The sequence below is a fragment of the Bufo gargarizans genome, chromosome 11 (assembly GCF_014858855.1).
Source record: "Bufo gargarizans isolate SCDJY-AF-19 chromosome 11, ASM1485885v1, whole genome shotgun sequence".
In the NCBI taxonomy this organism is placed as follows: Eukaryota; Metazoa; Chordata; class Amphibia; order Anura; family Bufonidae; genus Bufo; species Bufo gargarizans.
The window spans coordinates 42,060,679-42,083,714 of record NC_058090.1 but is presented as its reverse complement, the minus strand read 5'-3'; the positions used below and the strand labels follow the sequence as shown (position 1 = coordinate 42,083,714).

Sequence of the window (23,036 nt, the reverse complement as noted above, 5' to 3'; positions counted from 1 at the left end):
GGCTGAAGTCCTGCCACGGAGACACCTGCGCATCCATCCGTACGCCTCCGGATCACGGGCGCGAGCCAGGACCACTGGGATCTTGTTGTTGAACCCGGACGCCATTAAGTCCACATCCGGACGGTCCCATCTGTGGCAGATTTCTTCGAACCCTTCTGGATGCAGAGACCACTCGCTTGGATCCACCGTGTTGTGGCTTAGAAAGTCCGCTGTCCAGTTGTCCATTCCTGGAATGCAAACTGCTGACAACACCGGAACGTGAGTCTCCGCCCACGTCAGAATTCACTTCACCTCCTGCATCACCATCCGGCTGCGGGTCCCGTCCTGATGGTCGATATAGGCCACGGCCGCGGCATTGCCCGTTTGAACCCGCACTGGGAGGCCCGCAAGGAGAGAGGTCCAATAGGAGAGAGAGAGCGGAAAAAATCGCCCTCAATTCCAGAAAGTTGATTGGAAGGCGAGACTCTGCCGCCGGCCAAATTCCTTGAACCGTGCGAGACTGGAAAACGCCCCCCAACCCAGGATGCTGGCATCGGTGGCGGCGATCGTCCAGGAGAATGCGAGAAAGGAACTCCCCGACCTCAGGTTCTTTGGGAACAGCCACCAAGGGAGAACTGCCCGAACCCGCTGAAAGGTAAAGGATCTCCTGTTGCGCCAGGCGAGTGTGAAACTGGGCATATGGAAAGGCCTCGAAAGAGGCTACCATAAGACCCAGGACCTGCAAGTATTCCCGAATGGAGAGGCACGGGGAGCGCAGCAGATGCGACACTGCCCCCTGGACCTGGGAGGACTTGAAGGCTGGTAGAATACTTTGGCAGCCGAGGTGTCCAAAATCACCCTCCGGAAGGAGAGCCTCTGGGACGGGAAGAGGCAGGAGTTTGGGAAAGTTACCAGGCAGCCGAACCGTTCCAGGGTCTGAACAGTGATCCGGACGCTGTCCGTGGTCTGCGGTAGAGAGGGGGGCCTCTATCCGGATATCGTCCCGACAGGGCAGCAAAGGAATGCCCCTGGTACGAAGAAGCGCCATGAGCGGTCCAGGACCGTGGCAAGGACCCGCGGGGTGGTCGCCAACCCGAAGGAAGGGCGACAAACTGACAGTGTCGACCCATAATGGCGAAGCGCAGGAATCGATGGTGGGATTCCGCAATCGGGACATGTGATAGGCCTAGGAGCAGCAGGGCGGGCTGACTGGGCCCTCTAGTGCCGGGAAGGCTGGTGCAAAGGAAGGCCTCTTTGCGGGCGACCTGAGACCCCCGGCGGAGGAAGCAGGCGACGGCCTACCAGATGAGAAACGGCAAAAGGCATGCAGAGACGAACTCGTCCAGCTGATCCCCACAAGGCCTGGAAACCCCAAAGGGGAGATTAGCAAGGGAACGCTTGGTGGAGGCGTCAGCGTCCCACACCTTCAATCAGATCTCTTCGCGCTGAGTGACAGAGATGGCCAACCTGCGGGCAAAGAGGGAAACAATGTCCCTAGAAGCTTCGCAAAGAATGTTAGAAGCCTGAGACATCTGGAGAACCAACTCCAGTGTGTTAGTAGCCGCATCTCGTACCGCAAGTTCCTGGTGGTGGTGTTGTAACCACACCGAGAGAGCACTGGCTACCCCTGCTGAGTGAAAGGTAGGTCACAGGGACGCGCTGCCAGCGAAAAAAGGACCTGGAAGAGAGTCTATGCGTCTGTCTACAGCATCCTGGAAAGAGGAACTGACTAAGACAGGAAGGGCCACATAATTGGCTAATCCGGCCACCGGAGGATCCACCTTAGGGGGAGGAGACACCTCTCCTCGCCGTCAGCAGGGAAAGGAAAGTATATTCATGCGCTGGGTGGTCGAGAACCTTATTAAGACCACCCCAGGCCCTGGACATGACCGCGGAAAAATCCCTCATGGACCGGGAACATGGTAGTCTCCGACTGCCTGGACGGAAAGCAACATTACTTACCGGTAATCGTTTTTCTCGATACCCATGACGGCACCCAGTGCGACTCAGGACCTCCCATCAGGACAGGAAACCTGAGAAGATAAAAAGGACACACCTCCACCCAACACCAGTGGAAGAAATAAATTGTTCTCCGGAGAGAGTGATAAGGGATTAAGGACCCCCTTTTTTTTTTTTTTTTTTTTTTTTTTTTTTTTTTTTTCAAATCTATATTACTTCATATAGACCTGACTGATATCCTATATATATATGTATATACACATAATCTTTTATATACATATATCTGTATATATATCTGTATACGGGGAGGGAACTATCGGGTGCCGTCATGGGTATCGAGAAAAACGATTACCGGTAAGTAATGTTGCTTTCCCCTCACCCATGACGGCACCCAGTGCGAGATAGACTATAAGTAGAGTCTAGGGGGGGGCCACAGCTTGAAGGACCTTCTCGCCAAACGAGGCGTCAGAATGGAGCTGTAACCTATAATGTTTGAGAAAGGTATGAGGGGAACTCCAAGTAGCTGCCCTACAAATCTGAGCTAAAGACACGTCAGCCCTTTCCGCCCATGAGGTAGACACCGACCGAGTGGAATGGGCCCCGAACCCAGAAGGAGGGGAAAGACCCAAGGCGATGTAAGCCTTCGTTATGGCCTTCTTTACCCATCTGGCAATAACCCCGCGGGAAGCTTTTTTACCCTTATTCCCACCTAGAAACTGGACAAGAAGGTTCTCGTCTTTCCTCCAGGAAGCCGTAGCATCAAGGTATATTAACAAGCATCTTCTAACGTCCAAGCAATGAAAACTTTTTTCCCTGTTATTGGAAGGTTTAGGGAAAAACGAAGGTAGCACAATGTCCTGGCTCCTGTGGAAATCCGAAACCACCTTGGGAAGGAAGGAAGGCAGGGGCCTGATTACTACCTGATCATCCTGTATGATAGTATAAGGTGGATGTGCTGAGAAGGCCTGGATCTCCGAGATCCTCCTAGCAGAGGTAATTGCCAGGAGAAAGGCCATTTTTATGGACAGGATGTCGATTGGGATTTCTAACAAGGGTTCAAAGGGTTTATCGGTTAGGGCTGTCAAGACCCTGTTTAGGTCCCATGGGGGGGAAAGAGGTCTTACGGAAGGATGGATTCTGGCCGCGGCAGAAAGGAAACGTCTGACCCAAGGATGGATGGCTAACTGATAGTCGAAGAAATAGCTCAAAGCCGACACCTGGACTTTTAAGGTGGAGGCCTTGAGTCCCTTCTCTAAACCTGCCTGTAAAAAGTCCAAAACTTTAGGTATCTCTGGAGGGCTAAATGGATCAGGGCTGGACCCTAGAAAGGAAGTAAAGATATTCCAAACCCTATTATACTTCCTAGCCGTTGTAGCTTTCCTACTGCCTAGAAGGGTGGAAACAACCTTGTTAGAAAGCCCTCTCCTCAACCAGATGTCCCTGTCAGACTCCACACTGCCAACTGGAGAATCTCCGGATTCGGATGGCATACAGGCCCTTGGGAGAGGAGGTCCTCCCTGGGAGGGATCATCCAGGGGGGGCCTCTGGCTAGACCTAACAGGGTGGAGTACCAGATTCTTTTGGGCCATTTCGGAGCTACCAGGATTATAGAGGCTCCTTCCCTCCGTACCTTCTTCAGCACCTGCGGAATTAGAGAAATAGGCGGGAAGGCATAGCCGTGTTCCCGGCTCCAATCCTGGGCCAGGCTGTCCACTGCTGTAGGACTTTCTGTGCGATTTAAAGAGAAGAACCTCTCCGTCTTTCTGTTCTTCCGGGTAGCAAAGAGGTCTATAGTTGGGGTCCCAAACTTTAAGACAATCTGGGAAAAAACTTCTCCGTTCAGACTCCACTCTGCCTGACTGAGTTCCACCCGGCTCAAAAAATCTGCCACTGTGTTCTCTTTCCCCTTCAGATGCACTGCTGATATGAGCAGGTTCCTGTCTTCTGCTATCTTGAAGATTTCCTGGCAGAGGAGGATCAGGGATGGAATCTTTGTTCCGCCCTGGTGATTTATATAGGCCACCGTCGTCGAATTGTCCGAGTAAAAGACCAGCCTTTTGTCTAAGACTTCTGGAACTGCCACTGTCAGAACTCTTTCTACTGCCTTGAGCTCCTTGTAATTTGATGTGCAGGCTCTGGTTCTTAAATCCCATCTTCCCTGCCAAAAATTCCCATCTGAATGAGCCCCCCAACCCCACGGACTGGCGTCTGTAGTTATCCGTATGGGTTCTATGAAGGACCAGGGCATTCCTGTCGAGAGATTTTTCTCGGATGTCCACCATAGGAGGGAATACCTTGCTCTGGAGGAGAGATGAAATTTTTCCTCTAGCGTCTGTGGAAGACCATTCCATATCTTTAAGATATCCCACTGTAACGATCTTGTGTGAATCTGAGCAAACGGTACGGCGGGAATCGTGGCCGTCAGGTGCCCCAATACTGCCATCGCCTCTCTGATGGAGCATCGGAAGGAGCGGAAAAGTATCCAAACATGTTCCTTTGTTGAAATTACCTTCTTTGGAGGAAGGAACGTTTTCTGGGCTATGGAGTCCAGCTGCATCCCTAGAAATATGCAATTTTGAGAGGGGGTTAGGCAAGATTTTTCTTGATTGACCTTCCATCCCAGATCTTTCAATAGGGAACACACCAGAACAAGATCCGTCTGTAGCTGTACCTTTGTCTGGGCTATGAACAAAAAGTCGTCCAGATAGGGTACCAACACTATCCTGGACAATCGGAGGAAAGCCACCATCTCCGTCACAACCTTTGTAAAAATTCTCGGGGCTTGTGAGACCCCAAACGGGAGGGCCCTGTATTGAAGATGTAGAAGCTGGCCCTTTACTTGGACTGCCGTTCTCAAATACTTTTGGGAGGAAGGATGAATAGGGATGTGGTAATAAGCGTCCTCTAAGTCTACACTTGCCATCCAGCAGTCCTTGTATAGTAGGTCTATAGTTGTCTTTATAGTCTCCATCCGGAATCTTTTGTATTTCAGGAACTTGTTCAAACGTTTTAGATTTAAAATCATCCGAAACGTCCCATTGGGTTTTTTTACCAGAAAGAGTGGGGAATAATACCCCCTGCCCTCCTCTTCTATTGGAACCTGACAAACGACTCCTTTGTCCAATAACAACTGAACCTCTGCCTCTAACACTGTGGACTTTAAGGGATCTTTCGGAGTTGGAGTGCGGGTGAAGAAATTTTGGGGGTAGGAGAGGAATTCTAGTCTGAATCCCTCTGCTATCCCTCCCAGAACCCATTTGTTCTGGGTGACCCCTGACCAGGCCGGGAGGAAGGATGAAAGTCTTCCCCCAACCTGGAGACTGGCGTCATTGCTGCTTATCTTTTTTATCTTGGGTTTTGAAAAGGAAGCCGCTAGATTTCCTTTGAAAACGATCCCTCTCCTTCCTATCATAGGGCTTGCCCCTCTGCCTTCTAAAACTCTGCTGGGGCCTACGAAAAAAGGGGGGCTTCTGAGGGACAGGAAACCCCCTTTTTTTGTCAGAGGCCTTCTCCAAGATGTCATCTAAAGATGACCCAAATAACCTGTCGCCCTCACACGGAAGGGCACAGAGTCTGGCCTTGGATCCTTGGTCACCCTTCCAGGATCTAAGCCAAATAGCTCGTCTAGCCGCGTTTGTCATAGCAGAGGCTCTGGCGGAAAAGCGCATCACATCAGTGGCGGCATCCGTTAAAAAATCGGCAGCTTTTGCGAAGGAGGGGAGAGAGGCTAGGAGCTCTTCTCTAGGCCTTTTTTCTTTAAGGTGTGTTTCTAGCTGGTCAATCCATAGTCTCAACGACCGGGAAACCCAAGTGGCTGCGACTGCCGGCCTGAGACAGGCGGCTGACGTCTCCCAAGCCCGCTTAAGATATATATCCGCTTTTTTGTCTAAGGGGTCAGAGAGACAACCTAAGTCGTCAAAAGGGAGGGCAGACTTTTTTGCAATCTTGGCGACTGGTGCATCCACTGTAGGGGCCCTATCCCAGCTTGAGGACACTTTTTCTTCGTAAGGGTACTTTCTTTTAACCGAAGAGGGTATGAAGAACTTTCTGTCGGGATTTTTCCACTCCTTTTTAATAATCGCCTGCATGCTCTCATGTACAGAAAAAACTCTATGTCTCTTAGGGCCTAAAGCCTGGAAGGCCTGATCCGCAACCGATCTGGACTCCTTAATGTCCTCCAATTGCATAGTCGCTCGGACCGCTTTCAGTAACGGCTGAGTATCATCAGGGGAAAAAAAGGACTTCCCTGAGTATTCCTCGTCCGAGGAGTCCAAATTACTGGAATCTAACTGTCCGGATTCTCTGGCTTCACTATCGGACGAGTCCCTTTCCCCACTATCATATTCTGTGGCTTTATCCGGGGATCTGGCACGGCCTTTACTGAACGCCTTGAAGGATGCTTTGATTAGGGACTTCATAGATTTTGTAAGGGTTTTGGACTGTTCCGCTACCAGCTTGTCTATACAAGCTGTGCACAGAGACTTCTGATAGGATGCAGATAGAGCCGTCTTACAGTCTGCACACTCCTTGTGTTTGGACTTGGAGGATGACTTTTTAGGAGGCTTTGGGATCTAAGACAGAAACACCATATTAGTAAAAAAAAAAGGAACATTCTCACCAAGTGAATTTTTCCTCTCCCCGTCCTTAGGACCAATACCGGACTTGGAGGCCTCAAGGGGTCCAGGGGTTCAGCGCGTCCCTCTGTAGGTTCCGACATGCTTCAGCTGGATCCTACTTCAGCACAAGAAACTGTGCCCCGCTGGCTGCCTGCACCTGCTGCCGCATTTATAGATTTAAAAGACGCGCCTCGGCCTCACTTCCGGGTCCTGCCGTCGGGAGAGAGCCCCGCCCCCTCCTACGTCATCAGCCGGCCTCCTGAAGGACGGCCCCGCGCATGCGCATAAGCGCTTAGACGCGCGGGCGCCATCTTTAATTTGGGCATGTCGGCGTGGGGAGCCGCCTGAACACGGCCACAGCGGCTCCCCGCAGGACCGGTAACGAGTGCGGGAGCAGGCAGACTTATGGGGAGCGGCTTCCGGCACGGCCACAGAACTACCGCTCCCCAGGGATAGGTCTTCACACGGCCAAGCCACAGACCCCCCCCAGCGCTGGTTCCTCTTAAGGTATGTCCTGCAGTGATCTGCTGTGCTGCTTCTCAGGAACTCCCATCCCGGAGGACAGGAAACCTGAACTGGTGTTGGGTGGAGGTGTGTCCTTTTTATCTTCTCAGGTTTCCTGTCCTGATGGGAGGTCCTGAGTCGCACTGGGTGCCGTCATGGGTGAGGGGAAAAAGGGGGAACTCCTGACCAGTGGAAGGAGGAGAATCCCCTTGGAGAATAAAGGTGTCTCGGACAGTCACCACTAAGTCAGCCACCCTGGTGGAGAGCTTAGGCGAGGGGTCCCGCTCCATGACCTAATCAGAGCCGGAAATTCTCCTTCAGACTTGCGCTCCCTAAGGGAGGGGAGAGTCGCCCGAACGCGCCTCTAGACGAGGGGGGGGGGGGGGGGGGGGACCGCCAGAGCCATCCGAGGAGGGATGCTGCTGCTCACGCTCCCTGTTAGTATTCGGGCGTCTTCTGTGGAAAACCACTTAGAGAGGTGGTTGGCTCACAGGATTTGAAAATGCCCTATAGTCCAAAAAGGACGTGGCTCGTCCGAGCCGGATAATTCTCCTTCGGAGTACTCTCCCTAGGGAGGGGGAAGAGCAGTCCGCAAGCGCCACCGGCGAGGTGAGGGGGGTGGAGAGACCGAGACATCCGAGGTGGGATGCTGCCGCTCACGCTGCCTCTTCGTAGTCAGTCACCCACTGTGGGGACCACTGAGAGAGATGGAGTCGTTAGCGCCACAGGATTAAAGGACATGGTTGCCTTGGTGACTAAGACCAATTTAGCGGCCGCGCTGGACATGGCAGATGCCCAAGCGGGGACCGCAGGCCCCCAGGGACGTGGAGGAGGGGTGGAGGAGGGGGGTAAGGCAGGGATGCAGGCAATACTTATCTGCTCCTGCAGAACTTCTCCCTCGACTCCAGGACCAGCAGGGATGCACCTCATCAGGCTTCTGACTCCTTGTCCAGGAGTGCAGTGTTCTGGTGGAGGGTGGCAGCAGGAGACCCAGTAGCTGGTGGGATACCGGAGCTGCAGGTCGAGCCCGGATCCACTTGTCTTCTTTGGGGGGCAATGGAGGCAGCCAGGCAGCGTCCAAGGACGGCAGCGGGCATTCCACGGGGGACCAGGAAGGCGCCATGCCGACCTGTGTCCCCATCTAGAATAGTATAAACAATTTTTGAAGGCTGAAAGGGGCTTTGAACTCAGAAAGCCTGGACATGGGGCAACAGCAGCAGTACCACTGAGCTACCAGCTTGCCTGGCACAAAACGGAGTAGAGTGATGAGGAGCTGCACGGCCATGAGCAAACAGAGTCTCCGGTGTAAGGAGAGTCAGAGCGGCATGCCGAGGCTCCGCCTCCCCTAACGCGTCATTATGGCGCGAAAAAAGCGCGCGAAAATAAGCGCGCGAACGAAAAATAAGCGCGCGCGCGAAAATATGGCGCGCGCGAAAATATGGCGCGCGCGAAAATATGCGCGCGCGAAAATATGGCGCGCGCGAAAATATGCGCGAGCGCGAAAATATGCGCGAAAATAAGCGCACCACGTGGAGGAGCGGCCTGCCGGCGGGCGCTGAGGGAGCGCAGCAGCCAAGGCCCGACGAGAGAAGCGCTGAAGCCCACAGTTTAAGGGGAAGAGATGCCAGTACTCCAGTGCCAAAATGAAGAAAGTGCCCCATCAGGATCCTTCTTCAAGCTCACCCAGGCAGCCACAGACAAATAGACACAGAGGGAGGGGGAGGGATTGTGCAACACTTATCTGCTCAGCATGCTCCCTCGATGTCCAGACCAGCAGGGATGCGCCTCTTCAGACTTCTGACTCCAATCCAGGAGAACAGTGCTCTGGAGGAGGGTAGGCAGCAGGCGTCCCAGCAGCTGGTGGGATGCCGGAGCTAACAGGTCGAGCCCGGATCCACTTATCTTCTTGGGGGGAAATGGAGGCAGCCAGGCAACGTCCCAAAGACGGCGGCGGGCACTCCACGGGGGACCAGGAAGGCGCCATGCCGACCTGTGTCCCCATCTAGAATAAAAATAACAAAAAGGAGTAGAATCAGAGAGTGTCAACCTCCTTCACCAGACACTAAGCAAAGACTGAGTTCCTCCTGGTGGAGTCTGGGGGTATAGCCCGAGGAGGAGGAGCTCTTTCATTTGCATAGTGTCCCTCCTACTAATACCTCTAAGCTATACCCATGGTCTGTGTCCCCCAATGGAAAAAAGCACGAGAAATACGGTATATAAATATGGCGATGCAAAGAAACATTTTTTTCAAAGTATTAAATTTTTTTAAAGCATTAAAACACCCCAACAATCGGCTGTTTGAAGAGGCCACACCACTCAGCAAGTGCCACAGCCTCTTGCTAGGTCACTGAAGTCACCGTACATCGGTCACATGGCCTAGCTGCAGTTCAACTGCTTTGAAGTGAATGGGTTAAGCTGCAATGCCAAGCACAGCCACTAAACTAGGTACGGCTCTGGGCTTCGAAAGCTGCTGGGAGTTGGCTGCGCTCACCAGAGCTCCCTGAAACAGCTGATTGGCAAGGATTCCAGGACATAGAAGGCCGCCGATGTGATAATGATGACCTAACAGACAATAGGTCATCATCATCTTTATCCAGACAACTCCTTTAAGGGTTTTTCCTCCTAAAACATTCTCTCACATATTCCCTACTAGAACCTATGTGCACCATAAAGGGTCAAAATGGAGAGCTGCACTGTAAGATGCAGGTTCCTCCGACAATTACTGCTTGTCGAGAGAAGTTAGATAACACAAGATTCTTAGATGGTTTTCTCAGATAAATGAGGAGACTAAAATATAGAAGATAAAATGAAAGAAGATAATTTACCTGAAGTTTTTTTTGTGATAATGTTGGTTTTGGCATCAGAGGTTCTGCAGCAGTGGGAGTGATTTTTCTTATGAAACCCCCATTCTTTGCTCCACAGCCAGCCACAAAAGAAACAAGCAATTTCTTCAGTTCACCTGCAAAAAACATAAAAAATAATGAATTCATTACAAACGTTCAGTCAGATAAAAATATCTACTGGTAAGGCTACTTTCACATTTGCGTTCGGGGCTCCGCTTGCGAGTTCCGTTTAAAGGCTCTCACAAGCGGCCCCGAGCGGATCCGCTCAGAATGCATCAGTCTGGCAGCGTTTGGGCTCCGCTCCGCTCAGCAGGCGGACATCTGAACGCTGCTTGCAGCGTTCGGGTGTCCGCCTGGCCGTGCGGAGGCAAATGGATCCGTCCAGACTTACAATGGAAGTCAATGGGGACGGATCCGTTTGAATTTGACACTATATGGCTCAATTTTCAAACGGATCCGTACCCCATTGACTTTCAATGTAAAATCAAAACGTTGCATTACCATTTTTTGTTCATGGTAATGCAAACGGATCCGTTCTGAACGGATCTAAGCGTTTGCATTATAGGTGCGGATCCGTCTGTGCAGATACCAGACGGATCCGCACCTCAACGCAAGTGTGAAAGTAGCCTAAAAAAATCATTACTGTGCTAATTTCAGGATGATTAGATATGGTTACCAAGTGTTTTAATAGGGACTCATTAAAAGGGCTTCTGTCATCAGGAACATGGTTATTAAACTGGCTCACTTTAGACATGTGTAATGTCAGCTGAAGCGAATAGTCATTTATTTATTTTTTTTACATAGAAAGAAGGGACAAAGAATCAATACAGCCACCACAGGAGCCGTTACTGCTCATAGGTCAGAAATATAGTCCTACAAGGCTACCACCAGATACGAAAACCAAAATCTAAAACGGCAGGGAGTAAAATATAACTTTTAATAATAAATCTAAAAAGTCTAAATAGCCCAAATTGTAATCATGAAGCCACAATGATTAGGCAATAAGCATCACAAATTCCATGTCTGACACATGTATATGGATAGGTATACTGTAATATATACACCACTTACCCAGATAGATGTGTAGGTAAAGGTGGACAGAGCCGGCATACACACCAAATAAATCACGTCCTCACACACAGATGAATTTGGCTCCAGTTGTTTTCAATCCTCAAACACGTCGCCCCTTAATCATCTTTGTGATAGTGTATGGTGTATGGGAGGACAGTGAAGAGATGGACCCCTATCCGTACCGATTTATTTATATAGCCCAAAACTCATCAGGGGACATAGGGCTAATGCAACGTCTATATGGGATAGTCCAATCCTAGAATAGTCATCCTGAGGGGGTGTAAGGTCGCACCTCCAGTGATGTTCACCCATAAAAGATGTGGGTGTTATAGCATAGGGTGAAAAGCCACTGTAGATGTGTGGCGTCCCCTATCCAATGTGGCGTCCCCTTATTGCCTAATCAGTGTGGCTTCATGATTACAATTTGGGCTATTTTGACTTTTTAGAATTATTATTAAAAGTTATATTTTACTACTGCCCTTTTAGATTTTGGCCTTCTTTCTATGTGCCTCGGTTTTTTCTTTATGCAAATGAGCCTCTAGGAGCAGCGGGGGTGTTGCCCTTACTCCTAGAGGCTCAGTTCTCCCTCTGGCCACGCCCTCAACATGCTGATTGACATGGTGAGGCAGAATATGACCACTCAATCAGCATGTTGAGGGCGTGGCCAGAAGAGGGAGAACTGAACCTCTAGGAGTAGAGGCAACACCCCCGTTGCTCCTAGAGGCTCATTTGCATAAAAAATAAAAAGTTCATTTTTCACAAAAACAGAGGCACTTATAAAGAAGGGACAAACACTGAGGTGAGCATATCTTATTTTGTTATTTTTTTAGAACACAGAGCCACACATTATGAATCTGTGTGTCCAACAATAGTGGGGGGGGGGGGGGGAGAAAAAAAAAAAAAAAAAAAAAAAAAAAAATGAGAAACCTCTTCAAAACAAAATACATAGCTGGTTAGTGGATCCATAAAGGAACCCTCCAAAACTGGTACAGTGTGTCATAGTGTAGGGTCTGAGGGGCGTAGCATGACTTGTCTATATAGAATCAATTGAATCTAGGGCATCCAATATCATAAGTCTGTGTCACTTTGAGTTTTCCTTTTAATATAGTAAATATACAGAAATAAAACATTACTAAAAGGCATAGGTGGAATTGTAAGGCTGGGCCCTCATAGCTTCACATATGGCAGATTTGTTGCAGAAATGTCTGCGACTAAAAGAAATGCATTCATCAGAATAGGGTGGTTTCCGAAGCACAAGCATGGATTTCTGCAAACACCATTGCAACAAATGGCACTAGAGATGAGAGAAGTTTGGAAAAATGCGATTTGGATCATTCGTCCAAAGTTCCTCCAAGAAATTAGATTCATTCTGAATTTGTCACAAATAACAATAAATCTGATATATACCCAGGCCACTCTGCCTAATCATATGCATCCCATTTCAGTGTGAAGGCTTGGAACTTAAACTGCAGGGAGAGGGTATCGCCATGTGCATTACGTTCTAGTAGCACCCACATTCATAGTGGGCTCATTCAGACGGCCGTATGCGGTCAGCAAAAAGGTCAGTGAAAATCAGGACATGGCCCCATTGAAGTCTATGGGTCAGCAAAAAAACTTACTTAAATGCAATCTGTTTTTCTGCGGACATGCTGAACTGTCCGCAAAAAAACGGATCCACATTTTTGCAGACAGCCGTCTAAATGAGCCCTAAATCCATTCCTAGAGGGCCTAGTGGCGTTCAGCTCTAAGGCCCCTTTCACACGGGCGAGTATTCCGCGCGGGTGCAATGCGTGAAGTGAACGCATTGCACCCGCACTGAATCCTGACCCATTCATTTCTATGGGGCTGTTCACATGAGCGGTGATTTTCACGCATCACTTGTGCGTTGCGTGAAAATCGCAGCATGCTCCTCTTTGTGTGTTTTTCACGCAACGCAGGCCCCATAGAAGTGAATGGGGTTGCGTGAAAATCGCAAGCAAGTGAGGATGCGGTGGTTATAAGGGAAAATGGTTATAAGGGAAAATAATACAATCTACAGAACACCGATCCCAAGCCCGAACTTCTGTGAAGGTCTGGGTACCAAACACGCGCGATTTTTCTCACGCGAGTGCAAAACGCATTACAGTGTTTTGCACTCGCGCGGAAAAATCGCGGGTGTTCCCGCAACGCACCCGCACATTTTCACTGCAACGCCCGTCTGAAAGAGGCCTAACTGTTCTGTGATGCTCTTACATGTGCAGGGCTGCATGCGCTGCACTGAAGGGATCGTGTCTACCCTTTGCCGACAGGGGCGGGTTACCTGCTAAACGTCGCACATCATAGGGATCAGGGACTGCAATACTGGAGCAGACTAATTTATTTTGTAAAAGGCAAATTATATTTTTTTTGCTACAAAAATACTTTTTTCAGATAAAAGAATAATCTTTTCCTACAAACGACGACGATCTACTCATGGCCAACTCTGCAGTGGGAAAAATCAATTTATTTGCATTGCCCACAGGGTGTTAAATAAGACCGCTCTGTAAAACTACATCACAGTAACTGTTTGGCTAACAGAAGCGGTTAAATATCAATGTGGACACGCCACAAACAGTAGAATGAGACAGGTGTATCACCCAGGGCCTAATAGAATTGCTCATCTATAAATCAATATGGACACGCCACAAATAGAATGAGACCGATGCATCACCCCCAGTTTGTGAATCAGGGACTAATCGATTTGGTTTTCTATTAATCAATGTGGGCAACGTTTAATTAGATTGCTCTATGCCCTACACCATGATTGAGTCAACCTGCAACAGATTAAGTCTTAAAGGGGTTGCCTATGTGTGCTCCCATGGTCCTGGCCACCAGAAAGGCTGATGCTTTTTCCTAATGTGTGAGCACGACCACCACTGATGGATTGCAGGTTGGTCCGTAACCATGGAAACATGTGATGGAAAAATGTATCTAGCCAGAAAATGAGGGAATATGGATAATAAAAATACATTAGTAAGTGGCTTGTATTAACTTTCTCTACATGATAAATGCAACTTACTAAAATGAGACAACCCTTTAATGGCGCAGCAGGTTTACTAGATAAATGCGCCTATGTATTAGACTGCCTGTTGAGACGGAGTCTGATATACAGTAAATCTATGTATAACATAAGAGATTAAAGGGGTTCCTTGGGAATTCAGAAAATGAAAATACGTAAATATTAATTTATTACAAATATATTCCCAAATACCTTTCATTAGTTATAATGGCTCGATTTGTCTAGAGAGCAATCATTAGGAGAAACAAAATGGCCACTGTCCTATTAGTACACACAAAACCTGTACTAAACACACAGGAGGACAAGTTACTTCACAACATCTGAGGTAAAGATCGGCCTCCTCCTCCTCTCCTACTTGTGAGGGAATTATGATCCTGAATACAGATGAGAAGTTATTCATTTGAATCTCTGTAGGAATGGAGTTCATGAGGAGACATGAAGTACAGAGAGGACGGACAGGACAGACTGTAGGTAATGCTTACGAATGCTGCTCATTAGCCACATCTGCTCATAAACTCCATTCCTACAGAGATTCAGCTGATGACCATATTAAACTGTATTCAGGATGATCATTCCCGACAAGCAGAGCAGAGAGGAGGATGGGGCAGGCTCTTTAGCTCAGTGTTGTGAAGTAACTTGTCCTGCTGTGTGATTAGGACAGTGGCCATTTTGTTTTTGCTAATGACTGCTCCCCAGACAAATCGAGCCATTCTAACTTATGTAAGGTATTTGGGAATATATTTATAATGAAGTAATATTTAAGTATTTTCATTTTCTTAATTCCCAGAGAACCCCTTTAAATATGAATGGCGTAGCAGTTCAACAAGATGCACACGGCGATTACACATAGCCTGCACTGTCCCTGCAGTCTCCCTACAGTGTCTAAAAACTTTCCATACACTGTCCCTGCACTCTTTCTATCCAATATTCTACAATTAAAAGCTTTCTGAAACGCTGTCCCTAGCGCTTGCCATGTCTCTCCCCATGCTCAGCTCAGCTAATTTTTTCTAAACTTCGGATCGAATTCCAATTTGTATGCTTCAATTCGCTCATCTCTAAATGGGACAGTCACATACATTTTTTACATCTGCTGTGTGTGTATCCGTGTATTCCCCTGAAACTGTGAAAAAAAATAAAAATATTCCAGAAGAAAAAAAAAAATTAAAAAAAATGTAAAATCAGCAAGGCACAAGAATTTGTGCTCAACAACGTGAAAAATGATACTCACCAATATAAGGACAACAGTTGTATAACAGTTGTTGATCCACCAATGGTACGCTGTCCTAAAATAACGGAAATATTATTGAACACATTATAGATTCATCTTAAGCTACTTTCACACTAGCGTTTTTACTGGATCTGGCAGGGTACAGCAAAAACGCTTCCGTTACTGATAATACAACAGTCTGCATCCGTTATGAACGGATCCGGTTGTATTATCTTCAACATTGCCAAGACAGATCAGTCATGAACTCCATTGACAGTCAATGGGGACGGATCAGTTTTCTATTGTGTCAGAGAAAACAGATCCCAGAATGTGCTGCGGTTTGCTCTCCGGTATGAGAACGGAACGCATTTTGGAGCATTCCGTTATGTTCAGTTACGTTTTGTCCCCATTGACAATGAATGGGGACAAAACAAAAGCGTTTTTTTCCCAGTATTGAGACTAATCAAGGGGGTTCTCCAGGATCAGCATTTTAATGCCCTATTCTTAGGATAGACCTTCAATATCAGATCGATGGTTGTCTCTATTTAAGCACTATCCATAACTTTATTGCTTCACCTGAACATACAGTAGTGACAGTACAAGGGACTGCTGCTTTTTTTCCAGTCACTTGAATGAAACTAAACTGCAATTCCCTGCATTGTGGCTACTATTTTATATAAGTCTGCATGGGGTGCCCCAAGTAAACACTGAAGACACTGCACGGCTCACTCCCATGAATGCCACAAACCCTCCAAACAGCTAAACTGCAGGGGGTGCTGAGAATTGGACAGCCATCAATATGGTGACACTGGAAAACCCTTTGAACTGCTCACTTCAGCAAATAGCATTTATTATGTAGAGCAGAGATGTCCAACCTGCGGCCCTCAAGATGTTGAAAAACTACAACTCCCAGTATTCCCGGACAGACTACAGCTATCAGCCTTCCATGTCCGTATTTATTCTGCAAAAAAACAGAACATGTCCTATTATTGTCCGCATTATGAACAATAGGACAGCCCTATTGTGGGCTGGACGTTCTGTTCTGCAAAATGCCGGTATCCGTGTTTTGCAGATCCGCCATTTGCACACCGCAAAACATTCAGCGGTCGTGTGCATGAGCCATAAAATCTAATCTCCCCCCTCGCTATCAGATTTTTGAGCTCCCAAGAAGAAAAACATAGTGGGAAGAAAGGGAAGTGAGGTCACGGCACACAGTACTGCCAGATTTAACAGCAGGGAGATACCCACTGCTTCAGTGAGAAATGCATCTAGCTGTGCAGCTGAAACAGGGAATAACATGGCTGAAAGAAACATTAGGGTACAAATCTGAATGTTAGTAGATTTTCCAACTAAACATTCAGGAGAAGATGTAGCTTATCTCCCTTGTGCCAAAAATTTGGCTTTAAAGACTCAAGTGCCTCTTTTTACGCTGTCCTAGTCACTTTTTTGAAAAAGGGGGTGGTGGCAAGGGTGGGAAAGGGGTGTGGCCAAAAGCAGAGACAAATGTATCTTCATTTACACCAGTTTTATGGTGCAAATAAAGCCAGAAATATACAGTAGCTATTGATGGGCACACATACTGTGGGAGGATGCGCCCAATTTATGACGAGACCTGCTCATCATCATAAATTAGGCTCATCCTACAGCAGCTCAGGGTAAGCGGAATGCACCGGTCCTGATAAATCTCCCTCTAATAGTTTTGGTACACTCAGTTTGTATGTGGTGAGGGGTGGGGGCACTAACTATGGATATTTCAAGCTTTAGAAGCAAGAAGCTGAGTAATGTCACATCAGTCCTGTAGCTGAAGAGCACTTGGCCAATATGAACTGAACATGTGCTGATCTTTCAACAATTGGCTCAAAATTTCCGAACAATGACACAGGGTAAGCCTGGCCTCAAGATCAAAAAATTACAGTTTTTAAGATTACAGGAAAGGATTTTTTTTACAAAGAAAGGAACGCTTATACTGGAAACCGACCCTACAAGGCCTTGTATTTAGTTGGGAACTGTCAGACCTTTTTAAAGCAATACACCATACACTAAGCCAAGGTCTAGCTCCAGCTGACACATTCCATGTATCTTATTATGTTTTGTACTGCTCTTCTGTTGCGTTGTTGTACAAACTAAGGGGGTTATTAACGAATAGATATATGCCACTTTTGTGGCGTATATCTGGCGCAGATTCTGTAGCATGCCATGTTGCGTCAGAATCTGCGACATCTTCCCCGCTCACGCCAGGTCTAAAAAAGGGGGGCGTAGCGTGGACGGCAGGCCCGTCTCATTCATTTTCTATGCCTGTTTTGGCATAGAAAATGGTCTAAATATAAGACAGCAAGGAAGCTGTCCTGCATTTAGAATCAGCAGTGGATAAGCCGAAGTTATGTAGAGGCCGGCACCTCTACATAACTTCAGCAGTTCCACTGCCAGCGCAGGAGCTTATTAAGCCCAGCATCGAAAACGTTGGTCTTCATAAATGTGCCCCTAAAATCTTTACCAGAAAGTTTTATCTGGATTGGGCTACCTAATGGTAAGTGGTTGTAAGCATATTCCATAATTGCAGGCCACATACCGCCTCTATTAAGACGGCTTTTGCCTCCCAGATATCACTTGTAAATATGGCACACCAATGTTACATTAGAATTACACCTGACGGACAAGTAACTGCAGCATTACTGATCTTCACCAAACTTCCAAAAAACTAAAATGAGAAATGAATGAATAGAACATATAAATAACTTGACCTAAAAGGTCAAACCAAGAACTTCACTTCTACACAATAAATATATGTGAACACGCTTACCAGCCCCTGTACGGACAACATCAACTCCACTGAAATCTCATCCTGAACAGCTTCACTGTTGAAAAACAATTCCTCTGGCAACGCTGGCACCTTAACAAGAACAAGCCACACCACATGAGAAAACATACTATGGATGCACAAAAGTAATACTGTACAGTTGTAAATATGGCACCTGGAAAAGCCAGCCTAGAACCGCAAGAAGCAGCAGCTTGTTTAGGAAGCTCATCTCTTTCTCATCTGTCAGGATCAATTTATTCCTTTACAAAAAAAAAAAAAAAGGCAAAATACAGAGAAATCAGTCAACTGCTGACAGAACAAATATTACAATACTACTACACAAAGCAGTCATACAATAGACAATATTACAAAATAAATTACAGTCAGAGTGTAACAGCCATATATTACCTCATGCATAAGGAATTCCTTACATTACAAAAAAGTTGGAAGTGAGGTTTATTAAAGTAGCACTCTCACAAAAAAATGTATTCTCTGACCGGTTGGAAAGGTACATGATGTAAACTGGAGTAAAGGTAATTTTCTTGCCATTGACTTTATTTGTGAATTATAACCTCCTTTCTGCTCCCCAGCTGTGTCATAGGACCAACACCGACTTTCCAAATAACACAGCATCTTCTGTGTGCACAGGAAGTCAGTTTCTCTATGTATTCCTACTGGAGCCTTAATGTCAGTCTCATAGGAGTGAATAGAGAAGTAACTGACTTCCTGTCCTGTGTCCGTTGGAGATCAGAGTGCTGGTCACATGACACAGCGAAGGATCAGAAGGGAGGTTATAACTCACAAATACAGTCACTGGTGAGAAGATAGCCATCACTTACAGTTTACATCATGTACCCTTCTAATAGGTCAGAGAATCCAGATTTTTGTGGGAGCGCTTCTTGTATTCCTTTTCAGGGCAAAATGGCTCATGCTCAGGGTGAGAGGTTTTTTCCGGTGGGCCCAAGCTCTGACAATAATGGAACCCTAATAAAACAGGACCCTGAAGTCCTCTGGTGGGCCCGAGGGACAAAAAAAATAAAAATATATTTCTTCTCGGTTCAAATCTACCTAAGGTCAACATCTGCATGGAATTTGTATGCTTAACCAGTGTTTGTGTGGGTGACTGTGAGCTCCACTGGGGACAGAGAGTGATGATAATGTCTGTAAAGCGCTGTGGAATATGCCGGAGCTATTTTAGCAAGAGAAATAAAATAAAGTGCTTGAAGAGACTATATTACGTCAAGTTCACACTGCTGTTCTCATCACCTGTATAGATGGAGTAAAAGGCAGAACACTTTTCTGTAATAATCAAGGTACGGGGCAACACAATCCACCAATGACAGATATTCCACTGCCCAAGGAACAGTCAACACTGTACGATGGTCCTGTATGGAGCGTCTGAGCAACTGCAAGACATTTAACATTGGGAGGGTCTGGGGAGGAAGAAAAAAAAAATATGTTATGTTAGTCATACACACTACTGGGAGATATCTACAAAAGAGAAAGAAATCCATCATAAAAAAAAGCAGTGTTGCTGCTTATTATTGTAGTAATTTCTAAGCATAAGGTCCAGTCTTTACATGTATTACCTGGTTCCTTAAGGAAACTGCAGATTCCTGTAATTCGCTGGAGAGAGATTCTGTGGTCCTGTACGGTAAGAAAGTCACAAACCCCAGAAACTTTGCCAGAAGCCGTAGAGTCAGTAGAATTGAAGCAAAGCGTACTTTTTCATCCTAAAACATGTAGAAACAGACAGATATTAATGAACTATAAGTAGACTGCAACATTAAAAATTCTTATCTATAGATAAGCCTTCCTTTTATCCATTTACACGTCCCCAAGTGCTTTAAAAGGTCTGCAAAACACGGACACCGGCCATGTGCGTTCTGCATTTGGCCGGCACTCTAGAAGAAATGCCTATTCTTGTCCATGGCTGCGAGCAAGAATAGGACATGCTCTATCTATCAGAACGGAAGGGTGCTGTCAGCATCTTTTGTGGCCCCATTGAAATGAATAGGTCCGCACCTGTTCCGCGAGGTACTAGTCGGAACCGAAGCATATTTCAGTTTCAAGTTTTAAAGTGGTTTTGCACTTTAAAAATCAACTACCAAAGTTATTCAACGAAGTCACGCGCGACTTGGTCAATAACTAACCGTCTCATTGGAGCCCATACATTAAATCAGAAGTTATAAACGAAGTGACTTCGAATGAAGCATCCAAAGCTCACTTCGCTCAACACTAATGGAAAGATTTGTACCCGATTTGACATGCGGTGCGGAAATTAAATCGGTAGCAAGTTAATTTAGACTGTGGATTTCTACCCTGTATTTCACTATGCAAAGTATAGGTGAAATAAGAGCAAACCCTCGAAGTCTGCAGGTAACACATTTTTCTGCAGATTTTTCCTGCAGCTATTTCCGGCCATGTGAACACACCCATATAGAGTTCATGGCTGGGGTAACTGCCTTCATGAAAGGACTATCATATTGCAACTCGTTTGTAATCCACACAAGCTCTCTAATGAGATTTCCCGACTTGCACACGCCACGTTTACAGCAGTTCTGGAAGGGAGCACAGTATAGAAAGTAAAACAACGTTACCTGTTCTTCCACATCCAACTCTACATCTGTTGTCTCTCGCCCCACAACGGAATTTTCATCCAGCTCTTGTATTTCTTGGCACAGACTATCCATTAGGTGCTGATTAAACTGGTAGCTGCATCAGGAAAATGAAGACTCAAAGAGAGGCATATGCCCAATAATTTTAAATCTAGATATCCATCCATCTAAACAGAAGGCATTACTAACATGACCAAATAGCCAGTTACTACATTTATTACATGCGCGCCAAAATATGTAAGACATGTTAAAGTAAAACACTTTAGGGGGAGATTTATCAAACTGGTGTGAAGTAGAACTGGCTTAGTTGCCCATAGCAACCTTTCATTTTCCAAAGTTTGCCAAATACCTCAGCAGAGAAACGGATCAGGCATGTTGGATTTCAAAATGCCTGATCCTTTGTTCCTGCTCATAGGCACACAGGATCATAGCAGCTTGTATGCTGCATTCAGAGATCTGGGATGTATCGTTAGTGCCCATACTTGTTTCCTCGTCACCGGCACATCGCTGTTTACACAAGTTGTTCTGTTGCCGATAAAGGAGGCTATTAGCTGCTGTATGTAAGATGTGATCACCCGACGAACAAGCATTTACTCATTTGTTGGGTGACTGATAGCACCCTTACATGGAACCATTATCATGAATAAACGTTCATATGAACAGATGCACGTCTCATTCATCATTTTCTATAAGCCTGTTTTAGGCTACATTCACACTAACGTATTTGGTTTCGGTGCCCGTTTTTTTAGCGGATAGAATGCAAATGCATTTATTTCAATGGGTCCGCAAAAAATTAGGACAGCACACATTATGCTCTCCGCATCCGTATGTCAGTTCCGTAGCCACGCAAAAAAATAAAATAAAAAATGGTTTTTTTTTGTGTTTACCTGTAAAATCCTTTTCTCGCCGAGTTCATTGGGGGCACAGAAGTCCATGGGTATAGCTGCTGCCACTAGAAGGCGACACTAGGCAAAAAAAGTGTTATCTCCTCCACTCAGCTATACCCATCCTGCAGACACGGAGCTAATCAGTTTGTATGAAAGCCGTAGGAGCAGCCAGGAGAAGCCCACAGAAAACAATAAAAAGGAAGAAACCTGGAGATGGGTCATCAAGAACCAGAAGGACCCATCTAGTAGAACCAGCAATGTACATACAGGGTGGGAGCTGTGCATCAATAGGGGACACAGAAGACCATGGGACGTTAAAGAGCAGTACCACGGGGAGGGAACAAGACCAGAACGAATCCAAGGCTGGTTAAAAGGCACAGAAATACGGGGGAAAGACACATCAGGAACCCTGAAAAGGGACAGGAAGACCCATTCCCCAGAAGGCCAGCCAGAGAGCGTCTGAAGGCGCAGAGGCTCCGGCTGGGCAGAATAAAAGTACAGCCCAAGGAATATAAATCACGGCTTAGGAGACTTCAGAAGAAGTGGAGAGCAGACAGAATATCCACAAGGTGGACAAGAATGAAGACAAGTCAGTCACCAGAAGCAACAGCCTGGATCCAGAAAACTGCTAAGGAGTGATGCCCATGGATCAAAACCCCAGGGAAAAGACTCAGTGGAATACTGATTGGAAGAAGACGAACTGAAAATGGCGTCTGGATATCAAGTGCCAAACTGCTGATGTGACAAAACTTGCACCCCATGGGGGAAGAAGTAGGGATGCCCGAAAGCAAAGGCCCCACACACTATACCGGACTGCCAGAAGAGAAGAACACTTCAACAGGACCATGACGAATAAGTCAGGGCTAGAGAACCTGGAAGTCAGACATGAGAATGGCCCAAAAGAAAAAAATCTTGAGGGAGTGCAGAAACCCAAAAGGGAACAAGGCAGTGGAACCGACCCGACCCAAAACTGACAAAATTGGGGAGTAACCTGACAGGGAAAGAGTGTCCTCTGGGATCAAGAACAACCCCTTAAAACCTACGGCCAAGGGGGTTTCTTCATAAGAATGTTCCCCCAGAAAAACACTAATGTGGTAAGCAGAGGCATGTAGAGGAGGACCTTAACATTTCAGAATAAGAGGAGAAAAGCAGTCTGCTTCTCCATGAAAGGCTTTCTGAACTGGCAGACCTAATCGGAAGCTACAGACAGGAACCAGAGATAGGAAAAATACTGCACCAGGAAGGGAGTGTAGACCCCGAACAACACAAAGTTCCAGAAAAAAAACTGGTAATAGAACCAACACCACCCGCGCAGCACCCCACAGCAGAAAGGGGGCATAGGAGAACCCAATAGCTATAAACACTGGCCAAGCAGGCAGTAACAGTATGTGGAGGAGCGCAACTACTCGCCCTGCTTAAGGGGAGAAGTAGAAGCAGCCGATCCGACTTAATAGAAAACCAGACCCGTTCGACCCGGTGAGGGGAGCCATGCAGAAAACTCACACATGCAGACTAAAT

General features: G+C 46.8%; 1 protein-coding gene across 1 annotated transcript in view; it reads right to left on the bottom strand.

The window, feature by feature from the left end:
* CDAN1 (codanin 1) overlaps positions 1-23,036 on the bottom strand; it is a 104,398-nt gene that overhangs the window by 30,085 nt on the left and 51,277 nt on the right. The window contains exons 12-18 of the mRNA XM_044271939.1: positions 20,614-20,728; positions 19,603-19,746; positions 19,280-19,446; positions 18,189-18,273; positions 18,017-18,106; positions 15,238-15,292; positions 9,884-10,017 (exon numbers count right to left, since the gene is read on the bottom strand). Coding sequence (XP_044127874.1) covers positions 9,884-10,017; positions 15,238-15,292; positions 18,017-18,106; positions 18,189-18,273; positions 19,280-19,446; positions 19,603-19,746; positions 20,614-20,728 — 790 coding nt within the window. The remainder of the gene's footprint in view (positions 1-9,883; positions 10,018-15,237; positions 15,293-18,016; positions 18,107-18,188; positions 18,274-19,279; positions 19,447-19,602; positions 19,747-20,613; positions 20,729-23,036) is intronic.